Source organism: Parus major, chromosome 1A, assembly GCF_001522545.3.
Source record: "Parus major isolate Abel chromosome 1A, Parus_major1.1, whole genome shotgun sequence".
NCBI classification, from domain to species: domain Eukaryota; kingdom Metazoa; phylum Chordata; class Aves; order Passeriformes; family Paridae; genus Parus; species Parus major.
Window position 1 is genome coordinate 3,382,659 of NC_031773.1, and position 24,755 is coordinate 3,407,413.

The window sequence follows — 24,755 nt, forward strand, 5'->3', positions numbered from 1 at the left end:
GGTCCAGCTGTGAAAACATCAACTGGCTTCAGTCAGTCCTGCAGCTCCCAAGGAGAAATCACATCCCCGAGGATTTTTTAGAAATTATTGCAAAAGACATGGAACACAGAGCTAACACATACCCTGATTTCCTCCTGGTCATTTGTCATGACTGCCAACCATAAAGAAACTTCACTAACACACCCAGGCCCCTTAGCCTTGCTAAGAGCCTGAGCTTGAAAACAATTTCCATCTCCCTGCATAAATCTCTGATATCCAGTGCAAAAGTGTCCAAGCCTCGCTGGCCATATGGGGCCAGACTCCGGAGCACTTTGGGCTTGTTCTAGCCCTTCAAGCAGCAGCAAATTGGGTGCTGAAGGCTTTCAAAACCCAGGAAAAAAATCTTCTTGCTTACAATCAGAAATGACCAACAAGCTCAAGTGATTTTCCTGCTGGATAATGACCTCAGCTGGAGTCCTGTAACACCTCCAGCTGTGATGGCAGAGGATGGATGGCTCCTCAGGTTTTAGGAAAAGAAAAAAGTCAGGACTGTGCTCTCTGCCTTGAAAACCCAAATGCACCATAAGGGCAGGATGAAATGAATCATTCTCTGATATTCAAGCATCTTCCAAACAGCGGAACAGGTATCAGGAGAAAACAAACAGAACCGAGTACAGTGCTGTGTACAGAAATGAACTAATATCAAGCTTGACTGAAAAAGTTGATTAAATTAGTTTAATTTAAAAGCCCAAACAAACCCTGAAGGAGGTTCTTTGTTTATTGCTTTTTACCAACAGCACACTTTACAGAAGAAGCACCATGTGGGCATGAAATATTCATTCATTAAATCTTTCATAAAGCTCCACACTATTGGTTTCACTCAGGATATATTTATAACTTGTCAAAGTCCCCGAAAATCACTGCTTTCCTTTCTCCCCCCTCCAGACTGTTTATAAAAGGATTAGGCTTTCAGTTTTCATTGCAGTATCCCTGATCCTCAGCTCCACTGTTGCTTGTACACAAGGTTCTGCTTCTTTAATCGTAACAGGATTCATCGTTCAGCCTTCCCTGCACCGCCCAGAAGGGACCCTCACGATGCTCAAACCTTCCTGGAGGAAGGCAGCAGCATCTGGACATAAAAGCCAGAACAGAGAGTCCACCCAGGCGAGGGAAAAGCAGGCAGAGAGTGGATTCATTTCAGTAGGGCCATGTCTGAGTCACTGGCTTTCTCATCCACTGGAGAACCACTTCTTGAACCCTTCCTTGGCTGCCAGCCAACCTCCAGATTAAACCCATGCTCCGAGCAGGGTTAATAACACACTAGAGTAAACAGTGCTGCATTATCCTTGGTGTTAGCTGTAAAACTAAGTAATTTTTTTTTTACAAGGTTTGCTGACTACATGGCTCAGTCCAGTACAGGAACGAGAACAGGCTATAGTTATAGATGAAAAGCGTTTTCCACACAGAAATCTGCAAAAAAACAGGATTTGCATTAGGGGACAACTGCATCAGTGAAACTGTCAGCCCTCTAAGGACTTGCACTGATATCTAATCTAGGTGTAGGCCAAATCTGATTTTTCCAAATTATCCTTAGTAATACTCTGGCAGGGAGTAGAATGGGATGATCAGTAAGATCGTTTCCAACCCAAACCCTTCTTGGTTTCTATGATAAAAAAAGCACCCAAATAGAGATGCTGAACAAGTACTTGAGATGCACTGCAGGGTCCTGAGCAATTTTGGTGTCCACAGCTACTGCAAACATCCCAGCTCTGCTGGACCACAGGCTGTCTGGCCAGGCCTGCTCCTCTTTCCCTTCCTCCATTTGTTTGTGAGCATAAATAAATATAAATACAGTATAAGCAGATGTTGTTGTCCCTGGAAACTAGGCTTGCTGGGCATGTTTCTGCTGAAACGGCTTCTTACTGGAAAATTAGGTTTTGATAAAAGTGTGTTTCTTTTCTTGCTTTTAATAAACAGAGCCTATTTCATGTGCGAGCTCTGGGCTTTCTTTTTTTCCACTGGAAAACTAAATCTTGCACGGTTTCAGTTTTTCAAATGCCTGATCCTCAGCAAGGGCTGGGCTCCCCAGGCACAAGAGCATCTCGCAGGGCATCAAGGAGAAGCCAAAACCTCCTGAGACAAAGTCTAGCCCAGGCAAAAGGGCAAGGAGGGACCAGCACCCACTGCTGGGCTGCTGAGTCTGCTCAACTCAAGGCAGTTTTTAGGGTGCTTAAACCCAAAGACAGCCATCCTGATGTTTTTGAGTGGAAAAATGTTACCTGTTTTTCCCCAAAGGAAAATACTGGTGAGTACAAAGCGGAGGCTTTCAATTTATGGTTTCATGAAAGGGAAAAAGGAACTTTTCTAAGCCAATTCCACCAGATGCTCGAGAGAAGCACAAAGAGTGACCCCAGCTGATGAGACTTGGCCTCAGGGGAAACTTCTCCTTTCCAAGATTGCTGAGAGTGCCCCCAGGCCATGTACCTGAGCCACAGGGCCCCTGCAGAGCCAAATCTGTACATTCCTAAAGGCCTCTTCTACTGCACTCCCAAAAAACTTCAAACAAAAAGACCTGTCTTTAACCAAACATTGTTTTTTCCCCTCAATTTTCTCCATCACTCACAGTGGTCCCAGCCAGAGCCACAGCAGTGCACACCTCGCATTTCCCACTCAGGAAGTGTTTTTTTGTGTGAGTTTCACAACTGAAACATCAGGATAAATCATTTACTCCCCAGTCCAACTCATAAACCTGCCAGCATCTCATCCCTGCAAGGCTCTCTGCAGTTATGCCTCTAGACCTGAAAAATTATATTAAAAGAACAATCAAGACAGAAAATGTTGACCTCAAGCCCAGCAGACCTGAAGATGATCAAAACCCTCTGCAATTGATGAAGTCTACAACTCGAACTTCTCGCAAAACCTGACCCACTGGCCAGGCTGTGCCACTTTTACACAGTGGCTCAGCAATTAATTACATTCCCAAAGGACACGTGAGGGCCTGTTAGGCTCAGTTTACCCCAAAAGGGCCTCACTTGGCAATATTAAGTCTTTTGAAAGTAACTAAAGCCAGTGGCACATGCAAAAGATTTGCAGTTTGACACAATAGTGAAAAGACCATTTTCCCTATCAAGACAATATTATCCTGATGCCACACAAGCCACGGGCAGACTCTTGAATTTCCACATCCCAGGCTGAGGGACCTGAGTCACACCAAGGAAGAGAAGGAGAATCTAGTGAGGGTGGTGTAATGAAAATATGTTTTTCTCAGCAAGTCTGCAAGGGGCTACGAGGGGCTGGACAGAAATGCCAAGCCATGACCTGGTCCAGTGAATTCCAGCTCCTGGAAACTCCCAAGATACAGCAGAGTCAACTGACTTGACTCCTGCTACACCAAATTTCAGCCAAAGCCAGGATTTTTACCTCCTCTCTTCCCCTTTGCCGTCATCAGTAGAGCTAAGGAAAAAAAAAAAAGCTACTTTTTTATATGCTCGTTAAGTATAATCTGCTAAATGTTCTATGCCAATGCATAAAGCTGCCTACTATGCTAATAGAATATTTAATTGACATTTATTTGCTGACTAGTTATTTATGCTAACGTCATCCCTGCATAATTAATAGTCTGCTAAAGTCAACTTGAAAAGCACATATAAAACACTGTACTTAGAGTCATTTGCAGCATTTAAAATAAAGAAATCCTGCCATCTATTTACATTAGGTTAGTCTAAACTCAGTTTTGATGGAATAATAGGATAAAGATCGGGCAGAGATTTTAAAAAACAGCCCTGTATACTGCTTTAGAAACATCCACAGGCTTTGACAGTGCAACCTGCCAAAGAAGATTTCCGAGTTTCATTTTACTTGGCTCGAGGGTCCAGTTCTTAGCTGATGTAAAACAGCATAAGCTCAGTGAATGCCTACTTATTTTCTCCAGCCTCAAGGTCTTAGGAAGTAATATTTCAGGCAGAAGAGCTAAACCAGGGCCAGATCTGCTCTCCATCCCAGTAAAAAAGCAAAAGGAGAAGCCCACCCTGCCCATCTGATCCCTCTACCTGTGCTGTAATCACAGACCTGCAGGCAGTTTTAATTTTTACTTCCTCTGAGATGAGATTACCAGGGGGAAGATGCCTTCATTTAAAAAGAAACAACAAAACCAACAATATCCATGACTGTGTTTTCTGGAAGGGAATCTCTGAACACCCTCATCCACTGTCAGAAACATTATCTCTGATCTCTGTGTCCCTGTTTTAAGAGCCCGTGGACAAGCTTTGCATTCAGCCGGGGAGCTCCAATAATGACGCTGAAAGCCAAGGGTATGAGCCACATCACACCCACCCTGAGCTGTTACCCCAAAAAAATCCTTCTGTGTGACATCAAATCCACACCTGCAACACAGCAGACCATCTTCTGGCCATCCAGAATCATCATGCTGCAAAATTCTGACAAGGCCAACCAGATCCATTTCTCCCCTCCCTTACACTAGTAACCTCAAAGAGCAGGTTTTTGCTCTGTGATAGATTCACATGATAATATGCAAAACCAGCCAAACAAAAACAGCAGTAAGTTGTCGTTTGAAGGCAACCCAATATGTTGTGGCACAAGTTTTATCTCCCTTTTCAACCATATCCTTCCCAGAATCTGACCCAGCACTTGGGATCACAGTGAAATTTCCTCCTTTGGCCTACATCTGGGGCAGGAGTTATCTCACCTGAGAGCCACATGAAAACCTAAATAGTGAACAAATGATGGTGTTTCCCTTCACAAAATGCCTGGCCGGGAAAAATGCTTTAGGTCTATCCCTCTTAATGGTATATTTGATGATTAAACTTAATCAAAACTCAGCATCATAAAGAGAAGGTTATTTCAACCCAGGATCGGACTTCTGAACTTTAATCCTTCTTGTATTGATGCAACAGGGAAGTAAAAGCTGCTTTCCTACACAGAATCACAGTGTGATTGATCTTGGTCACCAAGCCCTGGTACAGCCAGCATTCAGAGGTTTCCCCATCTGCACCAGTCCACCACAAAATCAAAATATAGACATGGTTCTCTCCTTGTTGTGTTTGTTTCCATCTCCAGCCTCCTGGTCAGCATGGCAAGCAGACTCCAGCTCACATAGAGAGCACATAGAAATGCTCTGTCTGAATTTCCATCTGTCAATAACATTAAAGCAGAGCCACTGCTGCAATTACAAGTGTACAAAACAATCCCGTCATCCGGCGCCTTTAGCTGATTCCAGGATGCATTACAACAGTGCCAGGAGAGACTGGGCTCAGCTGTAAATCTGCAATCTGCACAAAAACCCCCGAGTGTCAATCACAGGACGTCCCTGCTCTTTCACGATGCATAATTTAGCTACTACACTTGTCAGGTTCTCCACGCCGCTCCTGCGCCCGATGGTGGATGTGTCCGTGAACTCAACTGTCATCAACAGAGGAAAACAGCACATGGAAATGAACAGGCTAAAGGACCCCTCATCTCCTTTCACAAGTCAGGAAAGTTTAGCTAGGCTTTAATTTTTAATGCTCAGTGGGTGAAACAGCCCAAGGGATGAAGGATGGTGACAAAAACTGCTCTCTGAGGAGGAAGAGAGCATTTGGGTAAGACAAAGGAGGGGATAAATGTTATATAATACCCTGTTCCCATGCAGGCTGATATAATGGGGGAATTTTAACTATCTGATGGGAAATCTACCTTACATCCCACCCTCACAGTGCAGGAAACAAAGCCTCCCACACAGCCCTGCCACTGCCAGTGAACTTTGAAGCAGGTTGTCCTTCCTCATCTGAATTACAACTGCTGAAGGGCCTTGTCAGGAAGGATGAAAATTTCACACTCAGCTACATCAGGCAGTAGTTACCCACTGCTTACACCACAGTTAATATGCAATAAAGAAGAAATCTCTGTCCCAGGACGTGACATTAGAGCTGATCAGTGCCAAAGCTACAGACCATAAGGACAGCTTCACACTTGCCTCAGCTAGTTCATGAATAAACATTCAATTCATTCAAATGAGTTCTATATTAACTAATTTAAATAATTTTCATTTTGCTTTGAATGGTAAACAGATCTATTCTGCCAGGATAGTTGAGTTTGCAATTCAAATTACACACCGATTTGTAATGAGAAAAATATAATTAATGGCAAAGCTTGAAGTAACTACAATTTTACTCCTTTGATTTCCTGTGGAGGAGGGGGCTGGAGCATGAAGCTCACAAGCACACGTGCACTCACATCATCCTGCCATAAACCAAGACATTTTATTGCCACCTCAGGTATTCCTGATCTGGTGATTGCACCATCACGTCACAGGAGGACAGAACATGACTTGACATTTTACTCACAGGCCACAGGCACCATGATGCAACCAACATCACCCCATAAATAACAGTGCAGCAGTCTGTAAATTAATCAACTTCCTTCGATTTGGATCATAAACTACAATTATTTGGCAGCCGCCTCTTAAAAGCTCTGTGCGTGCTGGACTTTAAATCAAGTTCTATTGATCTGCTGAACTGAACCAGCCCATTTTGTTGCATCTCTCTCCCATCTAATGAAATTCTTTGTCCCATCACTCTACCATTCTTGTCTGGCATCACATTTACGAGTTGAGCACCAATCAGTCCAACCTGACACGTAAGCAGAAACGAAGCACTGTCCCAGTGCTGTCATTCTGGCTGTTAAACAAGTCCATTTTGGCAACTCTGCTTTTTAACCAAAGCCTTCAGCTCCTGATTAAAATCACAGCCTAATGACAGACAACCAGCCCCAGCCACGCTGTTTGCAGGGTCCAGCCAACACATGCACTCACTGTGATCAAGATGTGCAGAACTGATGCCTTCAGAACTGGGTCCATGCTATTTAAAGCTGGGTTTTGTCTCTCCCAAAGGTTTGAAACAAAATGAAAGTGCAATTCTAGAAAGGTCTGAAAAAATCTCCACAGGGTTCATAGAGAACATCAGTTTCTCTTTTCCTAATGCGTAGGTCCTATGATTCTGTAAGTCTTGAAGGCTCAGATCCTCTTGGGCATTTTAGATGCCTCATTTCAAAATATGAGCCAAGCTCTTAAATCCTTAAATCTCTTTTGAAATAACAAACCATGCATTTAATTTATTCTTTTTGACAATTATACTGTGACATACAACAAAGTTTATTCACTGGAAATGGGAGTGGGAGGGGGAAAATAAACAAACAAAAAACCCCAAACTAACAGGGCAATTGCCCACCTTCAGCACCTTGGTGTACAGTTACATCACGCACCAGAAAAGGGATGTAGGACACACTGCACACTTGCAGTCACTCAAGCAAGGCAATTCCCACAGAGTGGCCACGACACAAAGGGCAAATTCCAACAGATCTATGAAAAGCAGTTGCCTCAGGTTGTGTGGGAATTGTTACTTCCTATTATGACATTCAGTAAGTTCTCTTACCCCCCTGACCCTCACATTTGAGATTTAGTCTGTAGCACTGTACACCTTTCTGGTAACGCTGATTGTAATCCACATAATAAAATGTCTTTTAAGAGGCCAATAAAATAAAATACCTCACCCCTCTCACATCAGCTTGATTTACTGGTACTAAGGCAAGAGATTTCTCAGCCGTATTTCTCTTCAAGACTGTTTTTGGGTTTTTTTTAAGCAATCAATCTTGTGTTTATTCAAAACACACAGACCAGAACAAAAAGATAAGTTTAGCTCACAGTTGGGCATATGCAAGGCAGGAATGTCAGCTTTGATTCAAAGACTCTATCTACAGCTCACTTCAGGGGGAAGTCAGGGAACACTTACTCCAGGAGAATTCCCACGTGGCACACAACTGGCACAGGCACTGTTTTCAACAGCCACACACAGCAGAAAGGGAAAGAGTAACTTCAGCAGCAGAACCCTTAAATCAGACTTTCCTTAAATGTATGCACAAGCTGGAGGCTGAATACTCGTCTCTTCTTCCCTTGATCCAGAATAAATGGGATATATGGCAGGAATACTTAGGAGCAACACTGACAATATGCCTCTGCTTGGAGCAATGTAGCAGCAAGGATACACCACAGCTGCTCTGTTGATGCACACAGCCTACATATATATATATATTTATATTCTTATACACTGGTGATCAAATTGTATTATTAAAAAACTGCTCCACATGAGCCACTCAGGAACCTGTAACACTTCCATTCAGCTGTTGTGCACCTAAGAGCTGCCAATCAGGACATGCCCTAACCACAAATGACCAAATTCTGACATCTTTAATCATGCAGATCTACCATTGGAATTAAAAGCTGCCAGAGTCTGGCAGTGGAAGGTCTTAAACTTTCAGGACAAACCACTTTTGAGTGCAAAGTCAGCTTCTGATTTTGATTACACCCAAACTGATCTTGCTTATTTAGTTTGCTCTTCTGCAAGAACAGAACAGCTTTCTCCCCAAAGTGAAAATCACAGCATTGCAGTTCAGCAGTAAGAAGACATCTCCCTATGGAAGTGCCTTCTGTTGTTACAAACTAGGGCAAAAACACCTTTGCTGGAGGCTGATTGGCAAATGGAATCCTGTGGGGACCCGATCCTGCCCACATCACCCAAAACCAGCTGAGGACCTGGAGCATCCATCCCAGACCAACCAGAAATCTGGAGATGAACCCACAGCCCAATACCAGAGCACAACCCTAACAAACCAGGCAGAACTCACCATCTGGAGGCATCAGGACCTTGTTGTTCTGTGTGCACCAGCCCACGGGGTGCAGGTCTGCTGTCATCACATCACACCAGAAGTCTGCCCTGCGGTCGTCCCCGTAGCCGCAGTAACGGAGCAGCAGGAGCTGCCCACAGGTGGTGATGATTGTAGCCACCCAATACGTGTCTGGGTTGCTCTTGTTGGCCACTTCTAATTTCATCCCTGGCTGGAAACTGCTTTGAAGGCTGATTTCAACCTTGCAAAATGAGAAAGGCATGATGTTACTTTTGCTGCTTGGCAGGGAGACCCGCTTCCCTCCCCTGGAAATGCTGCCCTTAAAGAGCAGCCCTGGGATAGGACATGATCTGATTGTGCTTTTAATCCAACCATCTCCCTGTCCATCTATATGAGCAGTTCCATTCCTACTTCACTGGCTCATATCCCATCATGCAAGTCCCACAGGTTCCAAAGTGCAGGAGTGGTACCTTCAGGTGTACTACATCCAAGGGAGCACTGGCACTCATCTTTAATCCCTAAATGCCACTAATGCTTCCAATACTGTCAGCATAATTCAAATGAGGTTTCCCACTGCACAGCTCCACCAGGCAAATCACAGGACACAGCAAGGCACAAAGGTATGAAGCACCTCTAGGACTTAAGCCCAACTACAATAATTAGCCACGTAACACTAAAGCACCTCTAGAGACTTGACAAGCATCAAGGGCTGAATGCTGTACCAAGGAGACCAAGGAGAGAATTTCCACTGCACCCATCCTCAGCAGCCCAAGCCTCAACCAATTCCCCCTCCCAGCACCCTGGAAAACAAGGTGTGACCAGTCACTGAAATAAGTAAATTGTCTGGGTCACTGTTCTGCCATCTGATGGAGACATCACTTCCATTTATCTCAGCAGTGATAGGTCACCTGTAACTTGCCTTAGGACACTGGAGATGCCAGTGCATCTCTTTTGGGACACTACTGATGAATACCAGGGCCTGTTGTAGCACTACCTGGGTTCCAAGGACCAGTGGGATGCCTCTAGCTGTTGCTGATGAAGAGGTGGATGCCAGTGCACTGGTCAGGTGCGAGCCTTGTCTTCACAAAACCATCCAAAATGTAACCTGTCACTCCTTAGGAGATGTTTAGGGACAGGTTGTTACAGGTTTCTTAGAACCTTATCAGCTATTGAATCTAGAGGGATTATAAATCTAGGTAAGCCTGTCTCTGATTGACTTCCAATTGAAATGGCAGTTTAAAAAAACTCTTTTACTTACAAAGATAAATACAACATGGTCTACTTGGTCAACTGAGGATTTCACAGACATTTCACATGCCAGTCTGCTGAGAAAACACTCCTCTGGCCCATCAGTAATCCCTCACTCATCCAACTCCAGCTTCTGCCCCCAGGGATGCCCACCCAAACCCATTTCTCATTTGCACTCTATGTGCCTTTCCTTGTGTGGGCACCTCCAGCAGAATCAATGCCCAGAGTCACAGAACAATTGAGAGGGGCCTTTGGAGATGGCCTAACACTGAAGGTGGTCTGTGACACTGCTTTACTCAGCACTAAGACAGGATCTCAGCAAGGCTTAGAGTCCTCATAAAGAACCCAGGGTACAGGCTGGCCCATGTCCCATTACAAACTGGATCTCCTGGCCTCCTCCCAGTACAGACTGGCAGCTGCAGCTCAAAGCACCTGAGCCTGATGCCTGCAGAGAGTGATCCATTTGTTGATTTTCTCCCTGTGCTCACCATAGCACCAACAAGGCACTCCAGAAGCCAAAAGACTTGTGACTGGAAATCACATCAAGAGTAGAATCAGATAATACAGTCTTCTCTGACAGCTTTTGGGTTTTTGGCCAGATTTTGAGGATCAAGTTTCAGATTGTGAAGCAGTCACCAAGGACTGTTCCCAGCACCAATCTGTCCTGCACTGACATTCCCAGGATTAAGGTGCTGTGAGACACTGCAGTCAACAGAACCAGCAGGATGAGCTAGGCATCTCCACACAACTGAAGACATCCTTAAGAGCTTCATGAAGCATAAAACTTTCTACTTTGAGCCTGGAGAAGAAATCTGGGACAAGATGCTCTCTCCAAACAGCTGCTGGATCAAGAATAAACTCCACAAGAAGCATTCCCCTGCTAATCTCCAGTGTAGAGAATTATGGTCCTTCACCCTGCAATACTCTGGGTTAACTGTTGTTAAAATGAAAGCAAAACAGGGAATGGAGGACTGTACTGGCTTTTCAGATCTAGGTAAAAGAGAGATTTTTCATCCTTTAGCCCTACAAACAAGCCACAAAATTACCTGGAGACAAAGGTGGTTTAACCAAGTGATCTCCAGACGTGCCTTCAGATGCTGCTTGTGCTAACACAGAGCAGAGCACAGACTTGTCACTGCCACAGTGGTCTGCATGCTCCATGTTCACCCAGGAAAAGCACAGAGTCCCTGCTTCCCACACTTCTGAGACAGCATGTCCAGGCAGGAGGCTGAGAGGTGGTCTCCTATGAGCCACACTAAACTCTAAGGCTGAGTGACTCTGCCAGTCAGTAAATCAGGCATTAAAAGGAGCTTTGGGGAAATAAGACACTTGTGAGATTTATCTCTACAGGCTGGCATGGACAACAATGGATGTAGAGGAGAAAACAGGTGAAGAGAAATAAAATGAGTGCATTATAAGCAAAAGGAAAGATCAGCACAAGCCCTCAAAAATGGAAAATCTGACGCAAGGCAGAGGATAAGGGAGTGGCACAGACACAGAACTCCAATCTGTGACTGCAAACACACCAATGACACCTAACACCAGCTTGGGGCTATTCCCACTCAGGTCTTTGCACGTGTGGAGGGACAATTTCTCCCAAAAATGGTAAAACTCCACTACAGTTCTGCAGGGAGCCCCTGAAAACCAGAAGAGGGAACGTGTACAACACCCACAAGGCTCAGAGGAAGCACGTACGTGTTTGAAGGAGGTGTGGGGAGCAGCACTGGCTCCTGTTTCCTCCAGGAACTCGTCCCAGTTGAAGTCTGTGTCCTCAATGCTGGAGCCCTCATCTGTTCAAAAGAAAAAAAAAAAAGAAAAAAATTAAAAAAAAAAAAAAAAAAAAAAAGAGAGAGAGAGAAAAAGAAAAGCAGCCTAAAACACAGCCAAAGAAGGCAAAAGTTGTGTCAAAGAGTTCAGGGTGAGAATAGCAACCAGTATAAACATCAACAGAAGGGAAAACAGAAAACTTGCTTTAAGGATCTGTGTTTTGACCAGCTCTTACTACGCTTTCAGCAGACTCTGGGGATTTAGCAGCCAACACTGAGACCAGAAATGACTCTGCTTCCATGGCAGTGGGGGCACAAAACTGTCATACACTGCAACAGGCACTTGTGCTCTTTTATTTTGCATTTGATGACTCCCTGGCTGCGAGGGAGGTGGCTGCCTGCCCACTATCAAGGAGGTGCAATGTCCTTGTGCCCTCAATTAACAGCACTGTTAATTACAGCAGTGCCCCCGTGATAAATTAGAAGATGCTTCTGTTGGCTGAGCCATGTGCAGACCGAACACCCCAACCCCTTGGGGTGGGTGAGACCCATTTTCACTCCTGCTACCTTTCCTCTCCTTCCTCAGCATCACTGCACCCATAAATGTGAGATAAAGCCCCCAGGCCTCCCTCTTCCCCCAAGGCTACAGCTGCTTTCCCCAAACCCCTGAGCACACCTCTCTAGACCCCTACTGCATTCTTACTCCCTGCTCCCCTTCACATCTGGGGTTCTGTATCCTCTCTCCCCCTTGCACACACTGCCCCACACAATCCCTCCCCACAGGGAAGGACTGGACACGACCACTCTTTCTTTTCCTCCTTTATAACCTCACTGTGGCAGAGCCAAGGCCCCAAACCATCTCTGAAATGCACACAGCAATAATTAAAAATAAATCTTCTTTCAGTTACAGAAAATCAGCCAAATCTGATTGTTTTCATTTTGTTCCCAAGCAATTTCACAAGCCCAGTTTCATCCCCAGAGCAAAAATATTTACAGTCTAGCAATGAGATCTTTGCAATAAGCATTTATCAGGCAAACTCTGCGAGACCCTTTACCTGCCCAAACATTCATCAGTGTGGTCATGATGTAATTAAAGTGACTCATGACAAACTGAATTAAGAACCCTCCCCAGACAGTTTTATGAAGAAAAAGGCAGGGTTAATTTATTGCAATTATTGCTACAGGTCTCCAGTTTCCAGGACCAGAGAAAATTATGTTGTGCAAGGGGAATCTCTCATTATTAAAAGGGGAAGACACAATTTTTATTTTCTGCCTGTGGCACCAGATCCACATAGGTGAGGGGGAAAAATGGGATCAGAAGAGGGGTTTTGAGACAGAGCTGGTGGAGGGTAAAGATCTGTCTGGGAGTTCAAAGCTGGGCTGTCAACACTGTTAAACACTTGCACGTTCCTGCATCAAGTCTGACTCCTTGCCCTAAACTCAAATAATCTTCTTAAATATGAAGATGCAAATCAACATTTACTCCAGTGATAAAGAGTCTACCAGATGACTCTTCAACTCAGCAAGAAATAACCCAATTCCATTATTACAATCCAAAAATAGACAAATTCATCACAGAATGAAGACTGGGCTTTCTTTTGACTTTTGCAATCACTGCAAAAACCTTCAGGCACAGAAGCTGGCTCTAGTTGAGATATCTGACCCAGAATGAGGGGTTTGTTCAACCTTGACTGAATGATAAGCCACAACATAACCACAAGGTAGGAGCTTGGTGGAAAAATTCTGTATCATGCAGGCAGGCAATTTAGATGAACAGGGATATTTTTCAGCCTTCATGCCTGCAACCCTGCAGAGTTAATGTTATAGAGAAGAGCAGTGTGCAGAGATTTCTGAAACCAAGGATGTTAGTCCATCAGTAGATGGGCAGAGATGATTATCCATTCCAGGCTTAAAATTGCTTAAGCAACTTTTTACCCTGAACAGAACCAAGCCCCATCCAACCAAAAGTCAGAAACACCTGACATGAAAAGCTTTAAGTGCATAATCCCTTCTGCCTCATTGCTCCCTGCTCCTGCATCCACCTGTGTCTGTGGGGTTGGGATGGGCTGCTCCAACAATCCCAAGGGCATTTCCACCTCAGGACATGGACAGGACTTTTGGAACAGGCTGCCCAGGGCAGAGGTGGAGTCACCATCCCTGGGGGGATTTAAAAGTCACACAGATGTGACACATGGGGACATGGTTTAGTGTGTGGCCTTGTCAGTGCTGGGGGAATGGTTGGACTCAAAGCTCTTAGAGGTCTTCTCCAGCCTAAATAATTCTGTGGTTCTGTGACTTCCAGGTCAGCCCTGGGCTCTCTTCTCTCCTGGTCACATACTTCCATTTCAGAGCATGAGCCCTTTCCTTCAGCCCAGGATGCTCTCTGTATACTCTCAGTTTTTATTCCTGTTTTTGCTCTAATTGCCTGTGTTAGTCAAGGCAAGATCTCCTTCAGCACCTGTCTCCTTTTCTCCAGCCCTCCTCGGCAGTCTTATTGGAAAGATTAATACCACGGAGCGTAGGAAGTGAGTTTTTCCATCAGCTCAGTGCATCATCTCCAGCCCTTGCAAGGAGCAGTGTCTCCAAGGGGGTCAGAGTTTTCCCCTGAATCTGGAAAAAGCTTTTTAATAAATATAAATAGATGCTACTTATGGATGCATCAAGTCCTTCACGACCTTATTAACCCTGACCTACTCTACCACGGGCCAGCACAGAGACTCTCACTGGCAGGTTCTTTCACATGCTGCCCAGCAAAATTAAAAACAGCACCTGTTTAATAAAATACCACCCAGATCTCTCCTTTCTAAACCCAAATTAGGAGGCTTCAAGGCCCGGAGGTGAGGCAGAGTGAGAGCTGCAGCCTTCCCTCCCTGTCAGCTCATTCCTCTCTGACACATCACCAGCCTGGCTCCTCTACCATGTTTTATCTGCAGACTTTATCAGGAAATTACTTTTACAAGGTCTGTAAAAATAATGTCAGAGTACACATTTATCACAGCATCAGTGGTTTATTTTGCTTCATTTCACCACAATGAATTCTGAAGGGACTGTATGTTTTCAAAATGTTTTTTTAATGGACTTTGTTCCCTGCTGGAATTCTGGCAGGGGGGCATTCAGAAGAGGCACAGGGATGAGACCAGCCCAAAGGTCCCAACACCACCCACACATTCAACAGGGCTGCACAGAAATCTCCTCATCCATCAGAAAAACCCAACTGCTGAGGAGCACAGGACACCCTGAAAGGTGATAAATCTGGCATTAACCCTCTTTTACATACCAGCTCTCTTTCCAATTATTGGTACTTAGGTCCAGAGCTTTTCCTTAATGAAAGAGTCAAGGCTGGCTGGTTTACAATACGGTGATGTATAAACAAGCCCAGGATGGCAAATAAAATCAACAAGTCATTATCTGCGAGCCTCTCAATGGCTTTAAAGTGCTCATGCATTGACACTATAAAAATGCAACTGTTCCAGCTGTTAACAGCCCCCTGGGATGTTCAGCTATGAAAATGAAAAGGGATAAAAGACCCAAACCCTGTGGCTCCAGAAAGACAGATTTTTTTTTTTCCAGGATTCACTGTAGGAGAAAGTGTTTAAGGCAAATTGTTTAGACATCTTATTTATAGCACCTAGATACACATACATGACTTTTTGAATGAATAGAGCACTGAAATGCTCCTACAACAGGAGTGGGGACAGGGAGACACACAGATACCTTATCAACCACACACCTCTAACACAGCCTTGGGAGAGCCATCAAAATCCTTATCCCCACTGAAATTTAGGCATTGCAGGCCAGTTCTTCTTACTCCCCAAAAAATGTCTATGGTTGGCCAACTGAATCTCATCTTAGAGGCTCCTATCTCTCTCCCACAGATAAAAATAGATCCAGTGGTGACCAGATCAGCCCAAACATGTCCACTCTGGAAAGGAAAGGATCTGGTGTCCAAGGAAACAGGAAAATTACTGAGCTGCTACAAGAAGTGAGGAAACTGAAGGCTGAGTGGCCAAATTTCTGACATGCTGAGGGAGAAGCAGGGAAAAACTTAGCTTCAGAAAGAAAGTAGGTTAGGTCTAGCCATAATGGACTTTTTCATCATATGACACAGCCTCCTCCTGCTAAGGCTAGATAAGGGAAGTTAAAGCACCTGATTCCATCAAAAATCACCAGACAGTAGCATCTACTTTTCTGCATCTACCATAGAACATCCAAATTTAGCACAGCAAATGCTCACACCTTCAGGAGCCCATCCCAGAGCACTACAAAGCACCAAGTCGAGAGCACAAGGACAAGATGTGACCAACTCTCCTCTCCTCAGTGTTTGTGAAGCCCCCTCACCTGAAGCACTCCAAAAACATAGTGAAGGAAATGAGGGGGAAGGTCAAAACAAAGGAGGAATGCTGTAAATTTCTGCATGTTTGCTTTATCTCCCTTAACCACGAAACTTCAACAGAATAAAAAATGGTGGGGAAGCTGGGAGAACACATTATGATGCCTTGGGAATGCTTTTCTATGGCTTTTTGTTTAAATTTTGAATAGCTGATACATACTACAGATGAGGTCCAGAAGAAGAAAAGCTCCTATTCCCCATCAATCACAGGACACAGCCTGATCCCTAAGACCCAAAAAAGGGCTTGGAGCTGTACAACCATCCCCAATGCCTCCCTGGCTCCCAGCTCTACCTGTGAGGAGCTGCAGCAGTGACAAGGACCCGTGGGGGTGAAGGGGAGCTCACCTGAATCAAACTGCTCCCCGTCACCATTGGCCGGGCTGGGATCCTTCTCTGGGGACAGGTGCTGGGTCTCTCTCATGGTGGCAATGAAGGATGCCCTCGTCTCCATGGCTCAAGGAACAGGCTTTGCCTTCCTAATTCATCCTGCAGCAACGAGGACAAGCTAAAAGGAGAATAAAAAAAAAAACAGTGAGTGGTTTGTTCTACCTGCACCAACACATTCTCTTTCCTGATGGTTTTCATGTCACCCTATATTGGTACAGTTGGGGTGAAAGATCTTTAGACATCTTTTCCAGCCTAAACATTCCTGATGGTGACCCTTCCATCCTGCTCTTGTCTCCAACCTCAAACTGGGGTTGGATGAAAATCTCAACAAAGGACAATAATATCCTAAGAGCAACAGCAAAAATAATAACAGAGCAGATAATAAGGTAATAAACAGCATCCAGAGGCTTCACATCTCAAAGTTCTCTCCAGCTCCCAATGCCACCAACAGAGAGAGAAGGCTCAGCCCACAAGGCAGCACAATCCATGCTAAAAAACCATCTCTACCATCTCCCAGCCATTTCAGGCCTTGATTTCCAGCTTTTTGATGGCTAACACTGTGTGAGATGTATCTCACTCCATAAAGATTCAAACTTCCAAAGTGGGAGATCTGTGGTAATGAAACAGAGGAAACGCTGAAGCAAACAGTCATGAGATACTGGAGTCGTTCTAGAAAATAAAGCTGAACATGCAAAATGCAGATATCTTCATGAAATAGTGCTGGCTGCAACTGTTTATTGAATGAGGACTGACCTAAAGTAACTATACTGGTTTTAACATTTAACAGGGCAGTAAATACTAACTGATTTTAAATTGAGTTGTGTTAGCAGAGGAGTTTCTTCTAGAAGGAGTGACCATAGTAAATTCAAAGTGGAATAAAAACACACAGATGAAAAACAGTATGAGGAAGGGCACCCAGGCTGACATCTTGCATCAGACACCAGACTAAATGAGAACTGTATTTCCAGCCACACCAAGTCACCAGACAAGCAATACCCTGAGATACACCTTTAGGAGTAGACTAAAAAGAACCCCAAAGTGAGATTTTCAGTAAGACGCCGAGGAATTACAATGTGTGAAAGGACGACTGAAAAAGAGAAACCAAGAGCTGGGGTTATGGGCACAGAGGGAAGCAGCTATTCACAAAAGATATGCTAAAGCAAAGACAGGCAGTAGGGAAGGTGTGTGTCCAGAATATCTGATGGAGAGGACTGGTCCTGCTTATTAGAGGAGCCTCCAAATCCTGCATGACAGACAGGACTGCACTGGCAGCACCACTGCCAAATGCTCTGCAAAATGTGTGACTAAAAGTAGGAAAGAAGTTTACTGCCAGAGGCCAGGCAAAGCAGGATGTAATAAGATTGTAAAAATATATGGGATTTTTTCAACTTTTACTACTCTGGAGGCATATTCTAGAAGACTAGATATGATGGTTATAAAACAGAAAGGAGGAGAGTGTTCTGCCGTGGATTTCTCACTCCCAGTTTTTAAGGCTGCTCCCATGGCAATTTAAAAGAAGAAATGGACGTGTGTGAGCAGCTATATTAGAACTGAAAAAGATGAGGAGCATGTCAAGTGTCTGATATCCATTAGCTAGACCATGGTAGGACTGTCTGCCGGAGCAATCACAGCTGCAAACCTGCAAAAAACCATGGGTGTTTCACAAAAAAAATCACCAGTGGAAGCAAATTACAAATGCAGGTGATTCAACCCTCACTGAAAGCTGTTCAGGCAAAGTTAGAAATTTTAGTTCCCCACCCCAAAGGAATCTGCTAATGAAAGAAAAAAAAAATATTTTTAAAAATGAAAATCATAAGCCAGCTCAGAGCAATATGGTCATTGGTCTCTTCATAAAGTGCTCAGTAGAATTTAAATACTCCACAGATATGACCCTTCTCCCATGCCACTACAGCATTTCATCTTTATTCTTTGTTGACATGGAACTCACTAATGAATTAAGTGTATTATAGACTCCGAGTATTCTGAGTGCAGCTAACCTCAGAACATACACATCACTCATCCCCAGTGTATATTAAGTTTCAATTAACCATGAAACTAGAAGCAATCAGTTTACTGAAAGTCAAAAAAACCCTCTTCTCCTTTGGTAGAGAACACTTCCATAAATATCATTAATAATAAATTAGCTAAGTATCAGGAGTTTACATCAGGCTTGTTAAATGTGAGACGCCAGCTGAAGCTAAACATTGGGTGGATGTGGTTGTTTTAATTTTTGCCAGGGACCAGACAAGGATGGAAGATAACCTGGGTCTACCAAAAAAAATTCAAAGAATAGAGAGAAACAGATCAATTTAAACACAACAAATCCATCATCTTAAAGAGAGCTCAGGGGTAACAATATAGATACTAAGAAGAAACATAATCTGCTTGGTATTGTAGTTAAATCTTGTGATGCCTCTATGATGCTGATAAAATAAAGTTATGAGCTGATAAAAAGCTGAAGGTGCCCAGAAAACAAGAGTATTTGGGTTTTTTTGTTGTTTTTTTTTTACACAGCCAAGCCTCAAATCTGCCACCAGACCCAAGTGAGACTCAAACCTCGGATCATGGAATTTCCTATCAGAAACAAAAAATGGATGGATAAAATCAGCAGGAACCTGCCCAAGGTGTCTGAAACACAGCTGGGACCTATCTGGGATTGGGTTTGAGCTCACTTCAGTTAAAACGGGGAAATACAGAATCTCTGAGACACATTCAGCAACACCAACAGTTCTGGGTTTTTAAACTCTATTTTAATGTGTTTTTTTCTTAAGCTATGGACAACTTGCTGGTTTTGAAATACCATGTTGAGAGCATCCACATCCCAAGGAAATTTGATCTATTGATCTAATAGATCTATTAGATCTATTGGGTTTATTTTGGGAATTACAAGTTTACCAGTTATGGTAGGAGAGCACTTCAGTATTTTCCCAACACCATGTGACAAGAAGACCAAACTCTTATGCAAACACCAGCTTCAAAATAGCTCTGAGCTTTAGTGTTGATATAACTAACTAGCAAAGAAAGCTGACACAGGGTATTAATTTTTCGCTTCTTATTAATTGCTGCTAATTAACACTTCAAACAGAGTCCCCAGCCATACTGTTAACAGTAGCACACTGGCTGGCCTGGAATCATCAACATTACACAAGCAGCACACACCACTGTACTCCAATTCCTCTGCCAGTGTGAAATCCACTGGAAACCAAATCAAGGACCACAAGCCATACTGCCAGCCTGGGAACAAGTTGATGGGAAACAGCACCAAAAGAGGCTCAAGGTGACATTACACCAGGCAGGAGCACAAAGGAAAATTCTATGAAATGCATCTGAAAGAGTAGGGAGGGGGGAAATTCCCTGGTTTCAGATCCCTTGCTCATTGTTTCTGCACAGTGGTGGCTCAGACTGATCCGATTCTTCCCCCCACGCAGCTCCCATTCCCTTGGTATTTAATTCAGATCCAGGCTCTTAACTCACAGGCAGGAAAAGCCAGGCAATATAATAAAGAATCTCTTTTATTTCCTTCTTCCCACGGCTGTCAGTCTCAGCCCTGCCTTTATCTCCACCATGCTGCCTTGTCATCTGTATCAATATTGGCTCTTTGTACAAGCACAGCACTGGCTTCCTCACACCATTTTACATTTCTCATCTCCCATCAGCTCCATCCTGGTTTTTCTTCCTTTGGAGTAATTCTGTGTAGGGAGAGGTGCCACACACAAATCCAGCACCCCTAGGGCTCTTCCTTAAAGCTACTCCTTAAAAACTTACTTTCTCCCTGCAACGCACGCTTGGTTAACCAGGATTGACACAAGGAAGACAAAAAAGATCCTACATCCTGGAAACCTCTTGCCTGAATAGTGAACCAGGTGTGCTGATGTAATGCTGAGTCCTGAATGGTGGGGAAATATATTCCACTGTTTTCCCAGTGATCCAGGATTGACTTTGGCCCCTCCAAAATGCAGCACCAGACATTGACTGGAGACGGCCCCACGTCTCAGCATGGTGACACTTGAGAGAAGCAGCAGGGCTGCAGGGTCAGAGAATCACAGAATGTCCTGAGTTGGACAGGACCCACCAGAATCATCAAAGTTCAGCTCCTGGCCCTACACTACATAACCCAAAGAATCCCACCACGTGCCTGAGAGTGCTATCCAAACACTTCATGGTCTCTGTCAGGCTTGGTGCTGTGACCAGTTCCCTGGGGAGTCTGCTCCAGTGCACAGCCACCCTCTGGGGGAAGAACATTCTCCAAATATCCAGCCTAAACCAAGGCAAGGAAAATCACATCCAAAAGATGACTGACTTAAGTGGTCCAAATCAGACACCTGAAATCTGTATGAGATGAACAACCTTCAGGGGGTTCCTGCTCTTGTACAGCACCTGCAAATGTTTTAAACATCCACATTTCCCAACAGACAAGCTGAATCAGTCACAGAATGGCTTGGATTGGAAGAGGCCATAAAGATCACCTGGTTCCAACCCTGGTGCCATGGGCAGGGACAGCTTCCACTGGACCAGGTGAAGGGAGATGCTGAGATGGCCATGTGGTACTGGTCCTGTTGTGGAGCAGGAAGAAGGGGATCTCATCCCTGTGGGACACGATCCAGGATGCACTGCTAGTGGCAGCCTGCCACAATATTTACATCCCTGAACATCTGCACAATGCAGTGGAAGCTCATTCAAAAGGGCTATTGAACACATCAAGTAATAGTTTCACCTCCTAGAAAAAGGGCCTGTCTCTCCTCTCAGACAAAGCACCAGTTGGAAACCTTTTAAGGACATTTTCTTCCAAATTCCTGTGAGAGTTTTTTTATTATTTATTTGAGAGCTTCACTCGCCAAATGTTTTCACTTATATCAACTGACAATTTCTCTTTCATACTGAAGACCCCACAGGATTTTAATAAGGGAAATTTACTGCTTTGAACAGCTCTGTGTTGTACTCTGGGGTGGAAGAGACAAATCCCATGTACTCTGGAGAACCAGGAATGTTCACAATATTCAAATACATAAAAAACAGCTGAATGGGGAAAGAATATCATCTGTTTTCCATGTTCATGGTGGACTGAAGAAGGCAGATTGGTTTAAACTGCAGGGAGAGGACATGATTTGGGCAGGAGAAGAAATCTACTAATAATGAATCTGGTGAAGCAGCAGGATACACTGCAGGAAAGGCACAGAGCTCTGCTTTTTGGAGGAGCTAGGATGCTAATCTGTCCAGAAACTGATCTTGGTAGAGTTAATCCTGCCCTGGGGTAAGGGCAGAGCAGGGATGGTCTGGATTGTCAATCCCAAAGCCAGAGAAGGACAGGAACCAAACTTCTCTGAAGACACATGGTGGAGAAGAGATTGTGCAAGGTGGTGGGAGCCCCTGTAACTCAGCTCCTGCTTGTTCTCTTCTCTTGCACTGCTGCCAAAAGCTTCACACTTCTGATGCCAGCAGAGACAAACATATTCCACAAAGCAATTTTCTCACCCTCCCTACCTGGCACGCTCCGGAGTCCGGGAAACACAAGAGATAAACAGTAGTAAGATAAGATAACAGAAAGTAAAATAAACCTAATTAGAGACTCTTAACTTGTTTACAGTAAAGAGCCCTGCAGTATTAAGAAAAAAAAGAGGGAGAGATGACAGGCAGACACCCAGGCTTGGATACACATCACCCTCTTAGCGGTCCTGTGTGTAAATAAAACCTAAGGACCTAGAGATGGACTTCAAGCCAAAATCTGCCACGAACTTCTCCAAGGACTAGATCAAACTTCAAAAATTAAAGCACTTTTTCATTCAATTTTCCTTCTACTGAGTGAGTTGGATGTTTTATAAGCAGGGGCAAGAAGGCATTGCTGCCCCACCTGTACTCCCACTATTGCCCCTGTGAACCCTGCACATTCCCAACTTCAGCACCCCACAAAGCACGTGTCCCAAGGACAGGGAGGTCACCACATACTAACCTTTCTTGTCTCCAGCTGTTCTGTCACCCAACAGCTGTCTGTCACCTTCTTCATGACCCAACAGGCAATTTCCAAATGGTGCCCCCTACTTTGGTGAAGCACCCCTACCCATGCTAAGCACTCAACATACACCAGCTACTTGGAAATATGGCATATTTAAATCTGGCCATCTTCTAAAGCTCTCAGCTGAATCAGGGCCATGAAGAAGATTGGGACAATGTCCTTGATGCCCTTTATAACAGGAAAGAGAACTGCATGGAAGAAGCACAGCAACAACCATGTGCAACACTGTCTTCTCCCACCTCTGAGATTGAAATGGAGCTGAAACCAGGAAGCCTTTGAGATGGGTAACTTGAAGACACGGAGCTGCTTTATCATCCTGAGACACCACATCCTGTTAGGCAAAATTACAGAACAGAGGGGTGTGGGCTGCAAAGGACCTTAAAGATCACCGTGGTCCAACCCCTGTATGTGATGCTTATCACCTCGAAACACACCAGCCACATGGACCAAATTAATCAGTCAGACCCCCTGAGTGGGACCAATCAGCCCAGCGACAGAAGTCACCCAGCAGGAAACACAAAACACTGTTTTCACAGACTTAATTTAGAGCCCAATTCAGAAATCCCTCATCAACCAAACTCCCATTGTCCAGGGCAATCAGTTCTGCCTTCTATGTCTTTGCAGCAGTCAGAGCCGTTTTCAAAAAAACAGAAAAAAAAGAAATACAAGATGCAAACCAGAATCCAGGAAACATCTGCCATCTGATTCCAACAGTTTTTAGGAAAAAAAAATGACATTTTAGATCTTGGCACTGTTTGGTTCATTTAAACAGCACAGCTGATCAGCACTTGGGCTTAGTCTTACACACACTTAACATCCCTGTCAGTGCTTCACATCCAGAAGCAGCTTCACTGACTGGCAGGATCTGCCAAAAAGAGAAAAATTTAAAAAAGATCCTCACAACTATCTCCAGACCCCTCACAACTAAACAGCAGGAAGAGGAGGACCCTTCCCTTTGCCAAGCACATGTGAGGGCAGCCAGCAGAGCCCTGCCAAGGTCTATCCAGAACCAAACTGCACAAGACATTTTAATTTGCAGAGTCCTACAAGTCACATTTACAGGACTAATTCCACCCAATTTCTCCAAGGTAAAACAAATTGGATTCCCTTTCACGTGAACATGAGAACTGCTGCAAAACATCCAGGTTTAATGCCTCACCACCATCCCAACAAAGTATCTTGGAGCCTGATCTTACACTTGCACTGAGCTCCCACACTCAAAACACCTTCCAAGAATCAGTTCATTTTTGCTTTCTCCTGAACTTTCTTTAAAGATATATTTTTGATGCACCTAGGAGAGCTATGGCTTTCTACCCTAAAGTCTCCAGGAGAGACTTATGACCCTTTAGGCTTTAAGCATCCTCAGCCTGTGGTTGTCCTGTCTGATCTCCTATACAGCAGGAGCAGGCATAATGTCACCTGCTGGATTTTAGGAGGGAATTCCACTTCCTTGCCAAGCTAATAAATGCCAGACTTTCTAATTAACTGATATTCAAATTGGGTCTCAGAACTTTACCCCAGAAAAGATGTCTCCTTTGCACAAGCCACCCACTGATGCTAAGAGTATTAGTCATTAAAGCAGGAATTGGGAGTAAAAATAGCAAGGATTCTGCACATACTTTTTTTAAGCCTCACACGTACTCAAAATTGATCTCTGGGTCAGCTGTCAAGAAATGCTTGGTTTGGGGCTTTTTTCCTTCCTTTTTATTGCCATTTTATTTTAGATCAACACTTCTGATTCATAAAAACGGGAGTAACTGTGAACATATTTTCCAAATCAGCCTTCACAAGAATGCTTTGTTGAGGTCTTACAAAAGGCCAATCTCAAAATAAACTTTTTCAGGAGTTTTTTAAATGTCAGTGGAGAAGTCTTCACTATTATTTCTGTATCTCCTTATTTTGCAACTCAAACATTTTTAACCACTTTAGGAGTCATACCCCAAGACAGAGAAAATAAAGGAAAAAGAAATCTTTTGGCAAAAAACCCCACAGGATGGATTTGACAGGTTTCATCAGGGTCTGTCATGCAAAGATCAACAGCTCCAAATGATGAATTTTAAATATTGACATGGCACCATCAGCTACTCTAATCCTAAAAAACCACCTTGCTTCTAGGGACCAGATGTTACAATGACAGAACAAACTCATACTTGCAGGTGGCATCACTATTATCAACAGCATTTCATTTTCAGCACTGAGGACCCTGCTGCACCAGCTGATAGACTCTGAAACAGCATTGATAGTATTAAAATACTTCTGACACCTTCAGGTCATCCAAAACATGGACCCTGTGGTCATC

The 24,755-nt window shown here is 44.1% G+C and overlaps 1 protein-coding gene across 1 annotated transcript in view; it reads right to left on the reverse strand.

Moving 5' to 3' along the window:
* SFMBT2 (Scm like with four mbt domains 2) overlaps positions 1-16,560 on the reverse strand; it is a 90,874-nt gene extending 74,314 nt beyond the window's left edge. Inside the window, exons 1-3 of the mRNA XM_033514583.1 lie at positions 16,405-16,560; positions 11,599-11,693; positions 8,656-8,896 (exon numbers count right to left, since the gene is read on the reverse strand). Of these exons, the coding sequence (XP_033370474.1) occupies positions 8,656-8,896; positions 11,599-11,693; positions 16,405-16,510 (442 nt within the window). The 5' untranslated portion in view covers positions 16,511-16,560. The remainder of the gene's footprint in view (positions 1-8,655; positions 8,897-11,598; positions 11,694-16,404) is intronic.
* Positions 16,561-24,755: the final 8,195 nt, after the last annotated feature.